We start from the raw sequence: 20720 nt of genomic DNA on the forward strand, positions 1-20720 counted from the left end.
GACTTTACCAAAAGAACCAAAGAGGATAATGCTGCTGATGACGATGCTGATGACTATGATGCCACTAATGCTGCTGGTGGTGGTGATGCTGCTGCTGCTGCTGCAAAACGACCTCACTCGCACGACCTGCAGAGCACAATCCGTTTATTCAGCACGAACAAATACAGAGACGGACTCATAGACAATTACAGGTGTGTCCTTCTCTCTCTCTCACAGGTTCAAGATGGCCGTGACGGTGAGTTTCAAGATGGCCGTGACGGTGAGTTTCAAGATGGCGGTGTCGGTGGGGTTCAAGATGGCCGTGTCGGTGGGGTTCAAGATGGCCGTGACGGTGAGTTTCAAGATGGCCGTGACGGTGAGTTTCAAGATGGCGGTGTCGGTGGGGTTCAAGATGGCCGTGTCGGTGGGGTTCAAGATGGCCGTGTCGGTGGGGTTCAAGATGGCCGTGTCGGTGGGGTTCAAGATGGCCGTGTCGGTGGGGTTCAAGATGGCCGTGTCGGTGGGGTTCAAGATGGCCGTGTCGGTGGGGTTCAAGATGGCCGTGTCGGTGGGGTTCAAGATGGCCGTGTCGGTGGGGTTCAAGATGGCCGTGTCGGTGGGGATCAAGATGGCCGTGTCGGTGGGGTTCAAGATGGCCGTGTCGGTGGGGTTCAAGATGGCCGTGTCGGTGAGGTTCAAGATGGCCGTGTCGGTGGGGTTCAAGATGGCCGTGACGGTGGGGATCAAGATGGCAGTGTCGGTGGAGTTCAAGATGGCCGTGTCGGTGGGGTTCAAGATGGCCGTGACGGTGGGGTTCAAGATGGCCGTGTCGGTGGGGTTCAAGATGGCCGTGTCGGTGGGGTTCAAGATGGCCGTGTCAGTGGGGTTCAAGATGGCCGTGTCGGTGGGGTTCAAGATGGCCGTGTCAGTGGGGTTCAAGATGGCCGTGTCAGCTACACTGAGCCATCGCCAGGTGAGAGAGATGTGTCCAAAGTGAACAACTGTTTCATAATCATCTTGGCAAAATGTGCGTATGTGTGTGTGTCCTGTGTGTGTGTCTGTGTGTGTCTGTGTGTGTGTCCTTGTGTGTGTGTCTGTGTGTGTGTCCTTGTGTGTGTGTCTGTTTTGTGTCCGTGTGTGTGTGTTCTTGCGTGTGTCCTTGTGTGTGTACGTGTCTGTGTGTGTCTGTGTGTGTCCGTGTGTGTGTCCTTGTGTGTGTCCGTGTGTGTGTCCTTGTATGTGTACGTGTCTGTGTATTTATGTCTTTGTCTTTTTTTATGTGTACTTCTGTATGTTTTTATGTCCGTGTGTGACCGTGTGTGTGTCTTTGTGTGTGACCGTGTGTGTGTCCTTGTGTGTGTGTCTGTGTGTGTTTGCATGTGTACTTCTCTATATGTCTTTATGTCCGTGTGTGTGAGAATGTATGTATATTTGTGTGTATATCTTAGGTGCTAGCCGCTAACAGCGCTTGCCCCAACAGTATGTTAAAGCTATACGGGGGGATCTTTGTGCGTGTGTATTTGTCTCTGTGTGTATGTGTGTCTTTGTCTCTGTGTGTGTCTGTGTGTGTGTCTGTGTGTATGGGTCCCTGTGTGTGTGTCTGTGTTTGTTTGTTTGTACGCGTAAATACACAACAACCAAAATACCATCAACACCATCACCACCTCCACTCTCATTCCCACCACCATCTCCACTGTCTCCATCCAAATCACATCTCATTACCACCGTCATCACCACCATCGTCATCATCATCATCACCACCATCATCACCACCAGCATTACCACCATCATCACCACCAGCATTATCAGCATCATCACCATCATCATCACCATCACCACGATCATCACCATCACCACGATCATCACCACCACCACCACCATCTCCACCATCGTCATCACCACCATCATCACCACCATCATCACCACCAACATCAAACTCATCCAAATCATCGGCGAAATCTGGCACTGACTTCTTGGCCACCACATTGTCCAGCTTCTGCCCGGACAGATAGGGGTTGAGAAGCATCTGCCACAGAGAGAGACCGGGTGAGAATGAGACACAGGGTGAGGTTGAGTGGCTGAGTGAGTAGCTGAGTGAGTGAGTGGGTGAGTGAGTGGGTGAGTGAGTGAGTGGGTGAGTTAGTGGGTGAGTGAGTGGGTGAGTGAGTGGGTGAGTGAGTGGGTGAATGGGTGGGTGAGTGTGTGAGTGGGTGAGTGAGTAAGAGCGTGAGATGAGTGAGTGTGTGAGTATGAGTGAGGGGGTGAATGGGTGGGTGTGTGAGTAAGAGTGAGTGGGTGATAAAGTGGATGAGTGAGTCTATGAGTGAGTGGGTGAGTGAGTGGGTGAGTGAGTGTGTGAGTGAGTGGGCAAATGGGTGAGTGTGTGAGTAAGAGAGTGAGTGGGTGAGTAAGTGGGTGAGTGTCAGCGAGGGGGTGAATGGGTGGGTGAGTGAGTAAGTAAGAGAGTGGGTGAGTGAGTGTGTGAGTAAGAATGAGTGGGTGAGGGAGTGGGTGAATGGGTGAGTGAGTGGGTAAATGGGTGAGTGTGTGAGTAAGAGAGTGAATGGTTGAGTGAGTGTGTGAGTGGGTGAGTGAGTGTGTGAATGGGTGAGTGAGTGGGTAAATGGGTGAGTATGTGAGTAAGAGAGTGAATGGTTGAGTGAGTGTGTGAGTGGGTGAGTGAGTGGGTAAATGGGTGAGTGTGTGAGGAAGAGAGTGAATGAGTGAGTGGGTGAATGGGTGAGTGAGTGTGTGAGTCGGTGAGTGAGTGGGTGAGTGAGTGATTAAGAGATTGAGTGAGTGTACTATGTCTAGGGCAGCTTTAGGGGTAGGGTCAGTTTTAGGGCTAGAGTCAATGTTAGGGGTAGTGTTAATGGTAGTGTTAATGTGAGGGGTAGTGTTAGTGTCTTACCCTCTCTTCCAGGAATAGCTCAGAGGAAGGGTCATTCCTCTTCAGAACCTAAAAGGGGAAAATCAGAGGGATCACAATGATGGTGCCACAAAAACTCAACACAGACCCACAGAGTCACACCGACGCACATACTGACACACATACTGACACACAGACTGACACACAGACTGACATACAGACTCACACAGAGACACACAGAGACACACAGACTCACACAGAGACATACAGACTCACACAGAGACGTACAGACTCACACTTAGACACCCAGACTCGCACAGACTCACAAAGAGACACACAGACACACAGAGTCACAGAGTCACACAGACACACATACTGACACACATACAGACTCACACAGACTGACACACAGACTCACACAGAGACACACAGACTCACACAGAGACACACATACTTACACAGAGATATACAGACTCACACAGAGACACACAGACTCACACAGAGACACACAGAGACACACAGACTCACACAGAGACACACAGACTCCCACAGACATATAGACTCACACAGAGACACACAAAGACTCACACAGAGACACATAGACTCACACACAGACACACAAAGACTCACACAGAGACTCACACAGACTCACACAGAGACTCACACAGACTCACACAGAGACTCACACAGAGAGACACACACAGACACACACAGACACAGACTCTCACACAGAGACACACAGACTCACACAGAGACTCACACAGAGACTCACACAGAGACACACACAGAGACACACACAGACACAGACTCTCACACAGAGACACACAGACTCACACAGAGACTCACACAGAGACTCACACAGAGACTCACACAGAGACACAGAGACACACAGAAACTCACCTGTGAGTGAGAGTTCACGATGGCCGCTCTGTTCTGATAGTCGCGGCTAAAGGCAGCTGTGTCCGGCATCCGCTCGATACACCCGTCAGAGGCTACACACAGCAGCATCAGCAGCAACATCATCAATCAGCAACAGCATCATCAGCAACAGTATAATCAGCATCAGCATCATTAGCAACAGCATCATCAGCAGCAGCATCATCAACAGCAGGAGCATCAACAGCAGCAGCATCATCATCATCAATCAGCAGCAGCATCATCAGCAACAGCATCATTAACAGTATAATCAGCAACAGCATCATCAGCATCATCAGCAGCATCACACAGCATCATCAGCAGCAGCAGCAGCATCAGCATCATCATCAGTAGCAGCATCATCAGCAACATTACACTTTGATGCTGGCAAAAAGGTCATATGATGTTGCTGCTCACCCGAGCTATAAATGCTCTGATACGTGTGACATTGTATATATATTATTTTTAATTTTATTTTGCTACCTACGTAACTTTACCGAAAGAACCAAAGAGTTTAGTGGCATTGTCTTTGTGCTGTCTGCCTCTTGGTGCTGTTCTCTGGTCTGACAATGGTGGTGAGACTGGGCCATGAATAAAACTGCCGTCTCTGTTGTAGGCCAATCAGTTTTCAAAGGCAATGCGTTACAATATTACTACCAGAGCAAGAGTTTTTGTTTGCATGTTCACCACAACAAGTGCCGTGCGTGGTTAATGCAGTGAATTGATTCCTCGCAAAAAAGGTTTCCGTTTGGTGTTTAAGCAACTTGACACAAACTTCGATTTAAAGCTGTCGTGACTGCAGGGATTCATCTTCTTGGTTCTTTCGGTAAAGTCACGTAGAATGGGGAAAAAAAACATTTCCATTCTACGTGACTTTACCGAAAGAACCAAGAAGTTGACACAAACTGTTCTATCGCCAGAAAGGGTCAAACTTATTCTGATATTTTGATTGTGGCAAGAAAGGCCGCTTGATGTAGCCGCTCAACCTGAGCTTTGAAATGCTCCGATACGTGTGGCATCGTCCCTGTGCTGTTCGCCTTTTGGCGCTGTTCTCCGGTCTGACACTGGTGGTGAGACTGGGCCATAAAGAAAGCTGCCGTCTCTGGTGCAGGCCAATTAGATTCAAAGGACAATGCGTTACAATATTATCGGAGCGTTTTGTGTTTGCATGTTCACGACGACTATCGCGTGTGATTAATGCGGCAACTTTATTCCTTGTCAAAGGGTTTCTGTTTGGTGTTTGAACATGTTAACACAACCTCCTGCTTTATTGCCAGGAAGGGCAAAACATTCCTATATTTTCAGACTTTGATACTGGCATTAAGGTCCCATTTTGTAGCTGCTCAGCCCGAGATATGAATGCTCTGATACGTGTGGCCTTGTCCTTGTGCTGTTTCGCCTTTTGGCATTCTCTGGTCTGACACGGGCATTGAGACTCGGCTCCAAAGATGACTTTCGTCTCTGGTATAGACCAATCACATATCTGCATTTGTCATCAATATGCTAAATTCCTCTGTTGATATGTAAACTCCTTTGTCAAGGCTCTCTGCTCCTCCCACCCAGCTTAAAAATACACTGCCAAGCTTGGCAGTGTTCATTACGACGCTGGTCTTTCCGACAGCCCTGTTTCTTCACCTGAGGACGGCTGCTTGCGTTGTGCCCAAAACGTCGTGAGAATTTTATCTTATTATGTTTTATTTTTTATAATTTTCTTATTTCCCTTCTACGTGAATTTACCGAAAGAACCAAGAATATGAGTCCATGCAGTCACGAAAGCTTTAAATAAAAAAAAAGTATAGAACAATCACTTTCAAAAACAATGCCACATAACACGACAGTTACATTGTTACCCTCTGGTCCTTTCGGTAAAGTCACGAAGAAAGAAAATAACTTGACCGAAAGAACCCAGCTGGAAGCTCCACGTCTACAAGCCGGAAGCTCCACGTCTACAAGCTGGAAGCTCCACGTCTACAAGCTGGAAGCTCCACGTCTACAAGCTGGAAGCTCCACGTCTACAAGCTGGAAGCTCCACGTCTACAAGCTGGAAGCTCCGCGTCTACAAGTTGGAAGCTCCACGTCTACAAGCTGGAAGCTCCACGTCTACAAGCTGGAAGCTCAACGTCTACAAGCTGGAAGCTCCACGTCTACAAGTTGGAAGCTCCACGTCTACAAGCTGGAAGCTGCACGTCTACAAGCTGGAAGCTCTACATCTACAAGCTGGAAGCTCCACGTCTACAAGCTGGAAGCTCCACGTCTACAAGCTGGAAGCTCCACGTCTACAAGCTGGAAGCTCAACGTCTACAAGCTGGAAGCTCCACGTCTACAAGCTGGAAGCTCCACGTCTACAAGCTGGAAGCTCAACGTCTACAAGCTGGAAGCTCCACGTCTACAAGCTGGAAGCTCCACGTCTACAAGTTGGAAGCTCCACGTCTACAAGCCGGAAGCTCCACGTCTACAAGCTGGAAGCTCCACGTCTACAAGCTGGAAGCTCCACGTCTACAAGCTGGAAGCTCCACGTCTACAAGTTGGAAGCTCCACGTCTACAAGCCGGAAGCTCCACGTCTACAAGCTGGAAGCTCCACGTCTACAAGCTGGAAGCTCCACGTCTACAAGCTGGAAGCTCCACGTCTACAAGCTGGAAGCTCCACGTCTACAAGCTGGAAGCTCCACGTCTGCAAGCTGGAAGCTCCACGTCTGCAAGCTGGACGCTCCACGTCTACAAGCTGGAAGCTCCACGTCTACCAGCTGGAAGCTCCACGTCTGCAAGCTGGACGCTCCACGTCTGCAAGCTGGAAGCTCCACGTCTGCAAGCTGGAAGCTCCACGTCTGCAAGCTGGACGCTCCACGTCTGCAAGCTGGACGCTCCACGTCTACCAGCTGGAAGCTCCACGTCTACAAGCTGGAAGCTCCACGTCTACCAGCTGGAAGCTCAACATCTACAAGCTGGAAGCTCCACGTCTACAAGCTGGAAGCTCCACGTCTACAAGCTGGAAGCTCCACGTCTACCAGCTGGAAGCTCCACGTCTACAAGCTGGACGCTCCACGTCTACCAGCTGGAAGCTCCACGTCTACAAGCTGGAAGCTCCACGTCTACAAGCTGGAAGCTCCACGTCTTCCAGCTGGAAGCTCCACGTCTTCCAGCTGGAAGCTCAACATCTACAAGCTGGAAGCTCAACATCTACAAGCCGGAAGCTCCACGTCTTCCAGCTGGAAGCTCAACATCTACAAGCTGGAAGCTCAACATCTACAAGCTGGAAGCTCAACATCTACAAGCTGGAAGCTCCACGTCTTCCATCTGGAAGCTCAACATCTACAAGCTGGAAGCGCCACGTCTACCAGCTGGAAGCTCAACATCTACAAGCCGGAAGCTCCACGTCTACAAGCTGGAAGCTCCACGTCTTCCAGCTGGAAGCTCCACGTCTGCAAGCTGGAAGCTCCACGTCTGCAAGCTGGAAGCTCCACGTCTGCAAGCTGGAAGCTCCACGTCTTCCAGCTGGAAGCTCCACGTCTGCAAGCTGGATGCTCCACGTCTGCAAGCTGGAAGCTCCACGTCTACAAGCTGGAAGCTCCACGTCTACCAGCTGGAAGCTCCACGTCTGCAAGCTGGACGCTCCACGTCTGCAAGCTGGAAGCTCCACGTCTACCAGCTGGAAGCTCCACGTCTTCCAGCTGGAAGCTCCACGTCTGCAAGCTGGAAGCTCCACGTCTGCAAGCTGGACGCTCCACGTCTGCAAGCTGGACGCTCCACGTCTACCAGCTGGAAGCTCCACGTCTACAAGCTGGAAGCTCCACGTCTTCCAGCTGGAAGCTCAACATCTACAAGCTGGAAGCTCCACGTCTACAAGCTGGAAGCTCCACGTCTACAAGCTGGAAGCTCCACGTCTGCAAGCTGGAAGCTCCACGTCTGCAAGCTGGACGCTCCACGTCTACAAGCTGGAAGCTCCACGTGTACAAGCGGGAAGCTCCACATCTACAAGCTGGAAGCTCCACGTCTACAAGCTGGAAGCTCCACGTCTACAAGCTGGAAGCTCCACGTCTACAAGCTGGAAGCTCCATGTCTACAAGCTGGAAGCTCCACGTCTACAAGCTGGAAGCTCCACGTCTACAAGCTGGAAGCTCCACGTCTACAAGCTGGAAGCTCCACATCTAGAAGCTGGAAGCTCCACGTCTACAAGCTGGAAGCTCCACGTCTACAAGCTGGAAGCTCCACATCTACAAGCTGGAAGCTCCACGTCTACAAGCTGGAAGCTCCACGTCTACAAGCTGGAAGCTCCACGTCTACAAGCTGGAAGCTCCACGTCTAGAAGCTGGAAGCTCCACATCTAGAAGCTGGAAGCTCCACGTCTACAAGCTGGAAGCTCCACGTCTACAAGCTGGAAGCTCCACGTCTACAAGCTGGAAGCTCTACATCTACAAGCTGGAAGCTCCACGCCTACAAGCTGGAAGCTCCACGTCTACAAGCTGGAAGCTCTACATCTACAAGCTGGAAGCTCCACATCTAGAAGCTGGAAGCTCCACGTCTACAAGCTGGAAGCTCCACGTCTACAAGCTGGAAGCTCCACGTCTACAAGCTGGAAGCTCAACATCTACAAGCTGGAAGCTCCACGTCTACAAGCTGGAAGCTCCACGTCTACAAGCTGGAAGCTCCACGTCTACAAGCTGGAAGCTCCACGTCTACAAGCTGGAAGCTCCACGTCTACAAGCTGGAAGCTCCACGTCTATAAGCTGGAAGCTCCACGTCTACAAGCTGGAAGCTCCATGTCTACAAGCTGGAAGCTCCACGTCTATAAGCTGGAAGCTCAACATCTACAAGCTGGAAGCTCCACGTCTTCCAGCTGGAAGCTCAACATCTACAAGCTGGAAGCTCCACGTCTACCAGCTGGAAGCTCAACATCTACAAGCCGGAAGCTCCACGTCTACAAGCTGGAAGCTCCACGTCTTCCAGCTGGAAGCTCCACGTCTGCAAGCTGGAAGCTCCACGTCTGCAAGCTGGAAGTTCCACGTCTGCAAGCTGGAAGCTCCACGTCTTCCAGCTGGAAGCTCCACGTCTGCAAGCTGGACGCTCCACGTCTGCAAGCTGGAAGCTCCACGTCTACAAGCTGGAAGCTCCACGTCTACCAGCTGGAAGCTCCACGTCTGCAAGCTGGACGCTCCACGTCTGCAAGCTGGAAGCTCCACGTCTACCAGCTGGAAGCTCCACGTCTTCCAGCTGGAAGCTCCACGTCTGCAAGCTGGAAGCTCCACGTCTGCAAGCTGGACGCTCCACGTCTACCAGCTGGAAGCTCCACGTCTACAAGCTGGAAGCTCCACGTCTTCCAGCTGGAAGCTCAACATCTACAAGCTGGAAGCTCCACGTCTACAAGCTGGAAGCTCCACGTCTACAAGCTGGAAGCTCCACGTCTGCAAGCTGGAAGCTCCACGTCTGCAAGCTGGAAGCTCCACGTCTACAAGCTGGAAGCTCCACGTCTACAAGCTGGAAGCTCCACGTCTACAAGCTGGAAGCTCCACATCTAGAAGCTGGAAGCTCCACGTCTACAAGCTGGAAGCTCCACGTCTACAAGCTGGAAGCTCCACATCTACAAGCTGGAAGCTCCACGTCTACAAGCTGGAAGCTCCACGTCTACAAGCTGGAAGCTCCACGTCTACAAGCTGGAAGCTCCACGTCTAGAAGCTGGAAGCTCCACATCTAGAAGCTGGAAGCTCCACGTCTACAAGCTGGAAGCTCCACGTCTACAAGCTGGAAGCTCCACGTCTACAAGCTGGAAGCTCTACATCTACAAGCTGGAAGCTCCACGTCTACAAGCTGGAAGCTCCACGTCTACAAGCTGGAAGCTCTACATCTACAAGCTGGAAGCTCCACATCTAGAAGCTGGAAGCTCCACGTCTACAAGCTGGAAGCTCCACGTCTACAAGCTGGAAGCTCCACGTCTACAAGCTGGAAGCTCAACATCTACAAGCTGGAAGCTCCACGTCTACAAGCTGGAAGCTCCACGTCTACAAGCTGGAAGCTCCACGTCTACAAGCTGGAAGCTACACGTCTACAAGCTGGAAGCTCCACGTCTACAAGCTGGAAGCTCCACGTCTATAAGCTGGAAGCTCCACGTCTACAAGCTGGAAGCTCCACGTCTACAAGCTGGAAGCTCCACGTCTATAAGCTGGAAGCTCCACGTCTATAAGCTGGAAGCTCCACGTCTACAAGCTGGAAGCTCCACGTCTACAAGCTGGAAGCTCCACGTCTACAAGCTGGAAGCTCCACGTCTATAAGCTGGAAGCTCCACGTCTACAAGCTGGAAGCTCCACGTCTATAAGCTGGAAGCTCCACGTCTATATGCTGGAAGCTCCACGTCTACAAGCTGGAAGCTCCACGTCTACAAGCTGGAAGCTCCACGTCTACAAGCTGGAAGCTCCACGTCTATAAGCTGGAAGCTCCACGTCTACAAGCTGGAAGCTCCACGTTTATAAGCTGGAAGCTCCACGTCTATAAGCTGGAAGCTCCACGTCTACAAGCTGGAAGCTCCACGTCTACAAGCTGGAAGCTCCCCGTCTACAAGCTGGAAGCTCAGCATCTACAAGCTGGAAGCTCCACGTCTACAAGCTGGAAGCTCCGCGTCTACAAGCTGGAAGCTCAGCATCTACAAGCTGGAAGCTCCACGTCTACAAGCTGGAAGCTCCGCGTCTACAAGCTGGAAGCTCAGCATCTACAAGCTGGAAGCTCCACGTCTAGAAGCTGGAAGCTCCACGTCTACAAGCTGGAAGCTCCACGTCTACAAGCCGGAAGCTCCACGTCTACAAGCTGGAAGCTCCACGTCTACAAGCTGGAAGCTCAGCATCTACAAGCTGGAAGCTCCACGTCTACAAGCTGTAAGCTCCGCGTCTACAAGCTGGAAGCTCAGCATCTACAAGCTGGAAGCTCCACGTCTACAAGCTGGAAGCTCCACGTCTAGAAGCTGGAAGCTCCACGTCTACAAGCTGGAAGCTCCACGTCTACAAGCCGGAAGCTCAGCATCTACAAGCTGGAAGCTCCACGTCTACAAGCTGGAAGCTCAGCATCTACAAGCTGGAAGCTCCACGTCTACAAGCTGGAAGCTCCGCGTCTACAAGCTGGAAGCTCAGCATCTACAAGCTGGAAGCTCCACGTCTACAAGCTGGAAGCTCCACGTCTAGAAGCTGGAAGCTCCACGTCTACAAGCTGGAAGCTCCACGTCTACAAGCCGGAAGCTCCACGTCTACAAGCTGGAAGCTCCACGTCTACAAGCTGAAAGCTCAGCATCTACAAGCTGGAAGCTCCACGTCTACAAGCTGGAAGCTTCGCGTCTACAAGCTGGAAGCTCAGCATCTACAAGCTGGAAGCTCCACGTCTACAAGCTGGAAGCTCCACGTCTAGAAGCTGGAAGCTCCACGTCTACAAGCTGGAAGCTCCACGTCTACAAGCCGGAAGCTCCACGTCTACAAGCTGGAAGCTCCCCGTCTACAAGCTGGAAGCTCAGCATCTACAAGCTGGAAGCTCCACGTCTACAAGCTGGAAGCTCAGCATCTACAAGCTGGAAGCTCAGCATCTACAAGCTGGAAGCTCCACGTCTACAAGCTGGAAGCTCCACGTCTAGAAGCTGGAAGCTCCACGTCTACAAGCTGGAAGCTCCACGTCTACAAGCCGGAAGCTCCACGTCTACAAGCTGGAAGCTCCACGTCTACAAGCTGGAAGCTCCACGTCTACAAGCTGGAAGCTCCACGTCTAGAAGCTGGAAACTCCACGTCTACAAGCTGGAAGCTCCACGTCTACAAGCCGGAAGCTCCACGTCTACAAGCTGGAAGCTCCACGTCTACAAGCTGGAAGCTCCACGTCTACAAGCTGGAAGCTCCACGTCTACAAGCTGGAAGCTCCACGTCTACAAGCTGGAAGCTCCACGTCTACAAGCTGGAAGCTCTACGTCTGAAGAGGCTAACAACACGTGGCCGGACACCCGAGTGAGGGTCCGACCCTTCGTAGCTGTAATTTCTCCGTATGGTGTAGTTAGCTGGGTGGTCAACACCCGAGGCTGTATCTGGTAAAGGGGCAGTTACCCCTTTGTATAAACGTGCTGCGAATAAATGTGTTGCCTCTGAAGAATAATGTCTGCGACTCGGTTGGACTCACTACACTTTGAGGCTGGTGTACCGCGTGGCCCCCTTCCTCTGTTCGTTCCCGTTCTGACCACGTGTCGTTCATTTCCACCCTATTTAATACCCGGGTCACGTGGTATGCTTCAGCCAATCCTCGTTAGCCTGCATCGAATCTTCCAGGCTCCCTCGTCAGCTCCCGGGACCACGCCCCTGACTCATCTCCCCATTGGCTGAGGCCAAAGCCAGCAGAACCAATCCTTACAGCTGTCACCTCTCCATCACGTCAGGGCCATGCCCCCAGGCTTCCCCCCATTGGCTGTAAACCAGGACCGGCAGAGCCAATCACCATGACGAGTTGTGATACGTCAGTGAGCCGGATATATCCTCATATTACACTGGTAACAACAAGAAAGGTCCCGTATCGATGCTGATCCCGGCCATGGTAACGTGGAGGTTACCGGAGAGGCCGCGAGAGCATGGGTTGGGTGGCTCCGGGTATCGCTGGGCTCCGTGGCTCTCTCTGCCTCCCCCCGCGTCTCCGCCCAGAGCCGTCACCACGTTGCTGATGTCGCCCAGGGGACCCAGATGCTGGAGCCCCTCGTAGGCGCCACCTGGACCACGGCACACGGCCCAGAGACTCCTCAACACTGCACCATAGACTCAACATTACACCATGGACTCAACACTGCACCATAGACTCAACATTACCCATAGACTCAACATTACACCATAGACTCAACACTGCACCATAGACTCAACATTACACCATAGACTCAACATTACACCATAGACTCAACACTGCACCATAGACTCAACATTACACCATAGACTCAACATTACACCATAGACTCAACACTGCACCATAGACTCAGCATTACCCATAGACTCAACACTGCACCATAGACTCAACACTGCACCATAGACTCAGCATTACACCATAGACTCAAGACTGCACCATAGACTCAACACTGCACCATAGACTCAACACTGCACCATAGACTCAACACTGCCCATAGACTCAACACTGCACCATAGACTCAACACTGCACCATAGACTCAACACTGCACCATAGACTCAACACTGCCCCATAGACTCAGCACTGAACCATAGACTCAACACTGCACGATAGACTCAGCACTGCCCCATAGACTCAACACTGCACCATAGACTCAACACTGCACCATAGACTCAACACTGCACCATATACTCAACACTGCCTATAGACTCAACACTGAACCATAGACTCAGCACTGCACCATAGACTCAACACTGCACCATAGACTCAGCACTGCCCCATAGACTCAATACTGCACCATAGACTCAACACTGCACCATAGACTCAACACTGCCTATAGACTCAACACTGAACCATAGACTCAGCACTGCACCATAGACTCAACACTGCACCATAGACTCAACACTGCACCATAGACTCAGCACTGCACCATAGACTCAACACTGAACCATAGACTCAGCACTGCACCATAGACTCAGCACTGCACCATAGACTCAACACTGAACCATAGACTCAGCACTGCACCATAGACTCAACACTGCACCATAGACTCAACACTGCACCATAGACTCAACACTGCCTATAGACTCAACACTGCACCATAGACTCAGCACTGCCCCATAGACTCAACACTGCACCATAGACTCAACACACCCCATAGACTCAGCAATGCGCCATAGACTCAACATTACCCATAGACTCAACACTGCACCATAAAGTCAACATTACCCAGATATTCAACACTACCCATAGACTCAACACTGCCCATAGACTCAACACTGCACCATAGATTCAACACTGCACCACAGACTCAACACTACACCATAGACTCAACACTGCACCATAGACTCAACACTGCACCATAGATTCAACACTGCACCATCGACTCAACACTACACCATAGACTCAGCACTGCACCATAGACTCAACACTGCACCATAGACTCAACACTGCACCATAGACTCAACACTGCACCATAGACTCAACATTACCCATAGACTCAACACTATCCCATAGACTGAACACTGCACCATAGACTCAACACTGCACCATAGACTCAACACTGCACCATAGACTCAACAATGCCCAGAGACTCCTCAGCGCTGCACCATAGACTCAGCATTACCCATAGACTCACACATTACACCATAGACTCAACATTACACCATAGACTCAACATTACCCATAGGCTCAACATTACACCATAGACTCAACACTGCACCATAGACTCAACATTACACCATAGACTCAACATTACCCATATGCTCAGCATTACCCATTGACTCAACACTGCACCATAGACTAAACACTGCACCATAGACTCAACACTGCACCATAGACTCAACACTACCCATAGACTCAACACTGCACCATAGACTCAACATTACCCAGAGACTCAACACTGCCCATAGACTCAACACTGCACCATAGACTCAACACTCCACCATAGACTCAACACTGCACCATAGACTCAACACTGCACCATAGACTCAACACTGCACCATAGACTTAACACAATTCCCATAGACTCAACACTGCACCATAGACTCAACATTACCCAGAGACTCAACACTGCCCATAGACTCAACACTGCACCATAGACTCAACACTGCACCATAGACTCAACACTGCACCATAGACTCAACACTGCACCATAGACTCAACACTGCACCATAGACTCAACACTGCCCATAGACTCAACACTACACCATAGACTCAACACTGCACCATAGACTCAACACTGCACCATAGACTCAACACTGCACCATAGACTCAACACTGCACCATAGACTCAACACTGCATCATAGACTCAACACTGCACCATAGACTCAACACTGCACGATAGACTCAGCACTGCCCCATAGACTCAACACTGCACCATAGACTCAACACACCCCATAGACTCAGCAATGCGCCATAGACTCAACATTACCCATAGACTCAACACTGCACCATAAAGTCAACATTACCCAGATATTCAACACTGCCCATAGACTCAACACTGCCCATAGACTCAACACTGCATCATAGACTCAACACTGCACCATAGATTCAACACTGCACCACAGACTCAACACTACACCATAGACTCAACACTGCACCATAGACTCAACACTGCACCATAGATTCAACACTGCACCATCGACTCAACACTACACCATAGACTCAGCACTGCACCATAGACTCAACACTGCACCATAGACTCAACACTGCACCATAGACTCAACACTGCACCATAGACTCAACATTACCCATAGACTCAACACTATACCATAGACTGAACACTGCACCATAGACTCAACACTGCACCATAGACTCAACACTGCACCATAGACTCAACAATGCCCAGAGACTCCTCAGCACTGCACCATAGACTCAGCATTACCCATAGACTCACACATTACACCATAGACTCAACATTACACCATAGACTCAACATTACCCATAGGCTCAACATTACACCATAGACTCAACACTGCACCATAGACTCAACATTACACCATAGACTCAACATTACCCATATGCTCAGCATTACCCATTGACTCAACACTGCACCATAGACTCAACACTGCACCATAGACTCAACACTGCACCATAGACTCAACACTACCCATAGACTCAACACTGCACCATTGACTCAACATTACCCAGAGACTCAACACTGCCCATAGACTCAACACTGCACCATAGACTCAACACTGCACCATAGACTCAACACTGCACCATAGACTCAACACTGCACCATAGACTCAACACTGCACCATAGACTCAACACTGCCCATAGACTCAACACTACACCATAGACTCAACACTGCACCATAGACTCAACACTGCACCATAGACTCAACACTGCACCATAGACTCAACACTGCACCATAGACTCAACACTGCACCATAGACTCAACACTGCACCATAGACTCAACACTGCACCATAGACTCAACACTACCCATAGACTCAACACTTGCACCATAGACTCAACACTGCACCATAGACTCAACATTGCACCATCGACTCAACACTGCACCATAGACTCAACACTGCACCATAGACTCAACACTGCACCATAGACTCAACACTGCACCATAGACTCAACATTGCACCATCGACTCAACACTGCACCATAGACTCAACACTGCACCATAGACTCAACACTGCACCATAGACTCAACATTGCACCATCGACTCAACACTGCACCATAGACTCAACACTGCACCATAGACTCAACACTGCACCATAGACTCAACACTGCACCATAGACTCAACACTGCACCATAGACTCAACACTGCACCATAGACTCAACACTGCACCATAGACTCAACACTGCACCATAGACTCAACACACACCATAGACTGAACACTGCACCATGGACTCAACACTGCACCATAGACTCAACATTACCCATAGACTCAACATTGCACCATAGACTCAACATCACACCATAGACTCAACACTGCACCATAGACTCAACACTGCACCATCGACTCCGCGTCGCCCACTCCACGTTACCCTGGATGTGCTGGGGTCCCGTGATGAGACCTGGCTGCAGCGCGGGGTATTCCACTCTGGGCCTCGCCTGGCCCAGCTCAGCGAGCAGCAAGGCGCGGAGCAGCAGCTGCTGGCCTGCTGATGATGATGATGCCGCTGATGATGATGATGCTGCTGATGATGATGAGTGGACGCCTCTGGGCACGGCCCACGCCAGGCAGCTCAGAGCCAGGAGGAGGCCGAGGAGGCGCAGGCAGGTTTGGAGAGACACGGCTGTCGTGCAGGGGGGGGTCAAGTTTAGAGAGATGGGAGAGAGGCAGGGGGGGGGGGGGGAGATAGAAGAGAGGGAGGGAGGAGAAGAGAGGGGGGGAGATGAAAGAGAGGGGGGTGGGAGAGGATTAGGGGGGGGTTGAAGAGAGGGGGGGAGAAGATAGGGGGGGGGAGATGGAAGAGACGGGGGGTAGAAGAGAGGGAGGAGGGAGATGGAAGAGGGGGGGGGATGGAAGAGTGGGGGGGGGGGTAGAAGAGAGGGAGGGGGGAGAAGAGAGGGAGGGGGGAGAGGGGGGAGAAGAGAGGGGGGGGGGAGATAGAAGAGAGGGAGGGGGTAGAAGAGAGGGGGGAGATGGAAGAGAGGGGGGTGGGAGAGAGGATAGGGGGGGTAGAATAGAGGGGGGAGAAGAGAGGGGGGGGGAGAGGGGGGAGAGAGGGAGGGGGGAGGGGAGAGGGGGGAGGGAGGGGGGGAGAAGAGAGGGGGGGAGAGAGGAGAGGGGGGGAAGAAAGGGGGGGAGAGAGGGGGGGGAGGGGAGAGGGGGGAAGAAAGGGGGGAGAGAGGGGGGGGGGGGAGAAGAGAGGGGGGGGGGGTAGAAGAGAGGGGGGGAGATGGAAGAGAGGGGGGGGGAAGAGAGGGGGGAGATGGAAGAGAGGGGGGGAGAGAGGGGGGAGGGGGGGGGAAGAGAGGGGGGGAGAGAGGGAGGGGGGAGGGGAGAGAGGGGGAAGAGATGGAAGAGAGGGGGGGGAGAGAAGAGAGGGGGGGGGGGGAGAAATAGGGAGAGAGAGAGGGAGCCATTTTTTATATTTTAATAACCATGAACAGTATAATTATTTATCATTATAACGTCCGTCAATCATTTGTGTGTCTCTGTGTGAGTCTGTGTCCCTGTGTGAGTCTGTGTCCCTCTGTGTGAGTCTGTGTCTCTCTGTGTGTCTCTGTGTGAGTCTGTGTATCTCTGTGTGAGTCTGTGTATCTCTCTGTGAGTTTGTGTCGCTGTGTGAGTCTGTGTCCCTGTGTGAGTCTGTGTGAGTCGATGGGTCTCTGTGTGAGTCTGTGTGAGTCTGATCGTCTCTGTGCGAGTCTGTGTGTTTCTGTGTCTGTGTGCGTTTGTGTCTCTCTGTGAGTCTGTGTGTCTCTGCGTGGGTCTGCGTGTCTCTGTGCGAGTCTGTGTGTCTCTGTGTCTGTGTGAGGCCGTGTGTTTTTGACACAGACACAGACTCACGCAGCTTGTTTTGACAATCTTAAGCGATTAAGGAATTAGGGCAGAACAAATCCCCGCGTAATTAACACGAGACCCGAACGCATGAGCTTAGAAGCACCATCAGCAGCATCCACACCGCAATCATCACCATCAACTACAAAGATCCCCCGTATAGCCTTTAACAGACTGTTGGGGCAAGTGCTGTTGGTAGCGAGCAGCAATGCCTATGAAGGCCGGAACGGCACACGAAGGGGTGGGTGGCCAACACCACGTCCGACCGCCTTTGTCTCCCCCAGTCGCGATGTTTACTACACACCACCACCATCGCCACCGCTACACCAGCTAACTCATTTGAGGCTGAGTCCACCTAGGGGACGCCCAAGACCGGATAAGATAATCCATCACTGGGTGTTGGTGGCCGTGGGCGGGAATCGAACTCGGGTCGCCGGGTTCGTAGCGCAGCGTAATGTTAACGGCTACACCACCGCTCCCCATATCACCATCATTATTATTATCATCATCATCATCACCACCACTGCGATCACCACCTTCACCATCATCACCACCATCACCAATATCATCACCATGACAACCATCTCCACCGTCATTACTCTAATCATCTTCACCATCATAATCGCCATTATCAGCATTATCACCATTATCATCACCACCATCACGACCACTGTCACCACCGTCATCACCATCATCATCACCACCACCACCACCATAACCACCATCACCACTGTCATCATCACCACGATTATCACCACCATCACCAATATCATCACCATGACAACCATCTCCACCGTCATTACTCTAATCATCTTCACCATCATAATCGCCATTATCAGCATTATCACCATTATCATCACCACCATCACGACCACTGTCACCACCGTCATCACCATCATCATCACCACCACCACCATAACCACCATCATCACTGTCATCATCACCACGATTATCACCACCATCACCAATATCATCACCATCACAACCATCACCACCGTCATCACCATCACCACGATTATCACCACCACCACCATCACCACCATCACCACCACCATCACCACCATCACCACCACCATCACCACCATCACCACCATCACCATCACCACCACCACCATCACCACCATCACCACCATCACCACCATCACCATCACCACCATCACCATCATTACCACCACCATCACCACCACCATCATCACCATCACCACCACCACAACCACCACCACCACCACCATCACCATCATCACCACCATCATCACCACCACCATCACCATCATCACCACCACCATCATCACCACCATTACCACCATCATCACCACCACCACCACCATCACCACCATCATCATCATCATCACCACCACCATCATCACCACCATCACCACCACCATCATCACCACCATCACCACCACCATCATCACCACCATCACCACCATCATCATCACCACCATCACCACCACCATCATCATCACCACCATAACCACCCTCATCACCACCATCACCACCATCACCACCACCATCACCACCATTACCCATGTTGCTGTCTCTGGTGCTGAATTTTGCCCCGCACTGCGCATGCGCGCACCGAGTCCGACGTGGACGTGGCGCGCGCATGCGCACTCGGCGCTGCGGCGCTTTTCATTATTTATTTACTTCCTCAATGGTCGCCGGAAGTGCGTCTCTATTGTTACGCGTGACGTCTCTATTGTTACGCGTGACGTCATCGCGCCACCTCATGCCCCCCAAGAGACAATAAGAAATTAAATGATTGTATAGCACTGGTCAACAAAAAAAACCCATTTTTTTCTGGCCTGGACTTTTGCAGCTGTTTTAGACTAATTTCAGGGTGCTGATTCCATATCTGATCTCAGATTTGCTCATTTTTATGCTATCGGCATGCCCCATTTTCATTGATTTTACCCGAAATTAACTCTGTCACTTATGATTGCAAGTCGTTGCGAGTCAGTGACTGCTTTAGTGTTAAAATATGGTGCTGTATTTTTAGGAAAGTGTGTTAATAATATCATTTTATGTAGATTTCCATATTTATTTAATATTTTTTCTGCAGTTTTTATTGAAAATGCAATATTTGATATCTCAAAAACCTGATGTGATAGACAAAAACTGATGCCAGATTTGGAATCAGCACCCCAAAATTACCTTAAAACCGGTAGAATACCTCATGCCAGAAAAAGTGTGTTGACCAGTGATATCTTTGGAAGAACGTTAATCAACCAGGTAGGGTGTTGACTGTTATGTTAGCCGACTCTCTGTGTTGTATTACGTTATATTTCTAAGTTTACTAGGTTTTGTTTTCTCTTTCATTGGTACCTGATGATGATTGCTTGTGTTACAATCGAAACGTCGTATGCTAGTATTTAATATCTTATTTTTTTTTCTATGTGACTTTACCAGTATGCTATTATTTAATTTCTTATTTTCCCTTTCTACGCAACTTTACCAGTATGCTATTATTACATTCATCATTTTACTTTTCTACGTGATTTTACCAGTATGCTATTATTTAATTTCTTATTTTCCCTTTCTACGCAACTTTACCAGTATGCTATTATTAAATTCATCATTTTACTTCGCTACGTGATTTTACCAGTATGCTATTATTTAATTTCTCATTTTCCCTTTCTATGTGACTTTACCAGTATGCTATTATTTAATTTCTCATTTTCTCTTTCTCCGTGATTTTACCAGTATGCTATTATTTAATTTCTCATTTTCTCTTTGTACGTGACTTTACCAGTTTGCTATTATTTAATTTCTTATTTTCCCTTTCTACGCGACTTTACCAGTATGCTATTATTTAATTTCTCATTTTCTCTTTCTCCGTGATTTTACCAGTATGCTATTATTTAA

General features: G+C 50.4%; 1 protein-coding gene across 1 annotated transcript; it reads right to left on the reverse strand.

Moving 5' to 3' along the window:
* Positions 1–1383: 1383 nt before the first annotated feature.
* Positions 1384–19439, reverse strand: SCG5 (secretogranin V). The gene is made up of 6 exons (XM_078623598.1): positions 19382–19439; positions 16393–16644; positions 12322–12474; positions 3749–3840; positions 2891–2938; positions 1384–2005 (listed from the first exon to the last, which is right to left on the reverse strand). The coding sequence occupies exons 1-6, from the start codon at positions 19383–19385 to the stop codon at positions 1688–1690; spliced, it is 867 nt and encodes a 288-aa protein (XP_078479724.1). The 5' UTR covers positions 19386–19439; the 3' UTR covers positions 1384–1687.
* Positions 19440–20720: the final 1281 nt, after the last annotated feature.

This window comes from Lampetra planeri, unplaced genomic scaffold (genome assembly GCF_965212315.1).
Source record: "Lampetra planeri unplaced genomic scaffold, kcLamPlan1.2.h2 scaffold_341, whole genome shotgun sequence".
In the NCBI taxonomy this organism is placed as follows: Eukaryota; Metazoa; Chordata; class Hyperoartia; order Petromyzontiformes; family Petromyzontidae; genus Lampetra; species Lampetra planeri.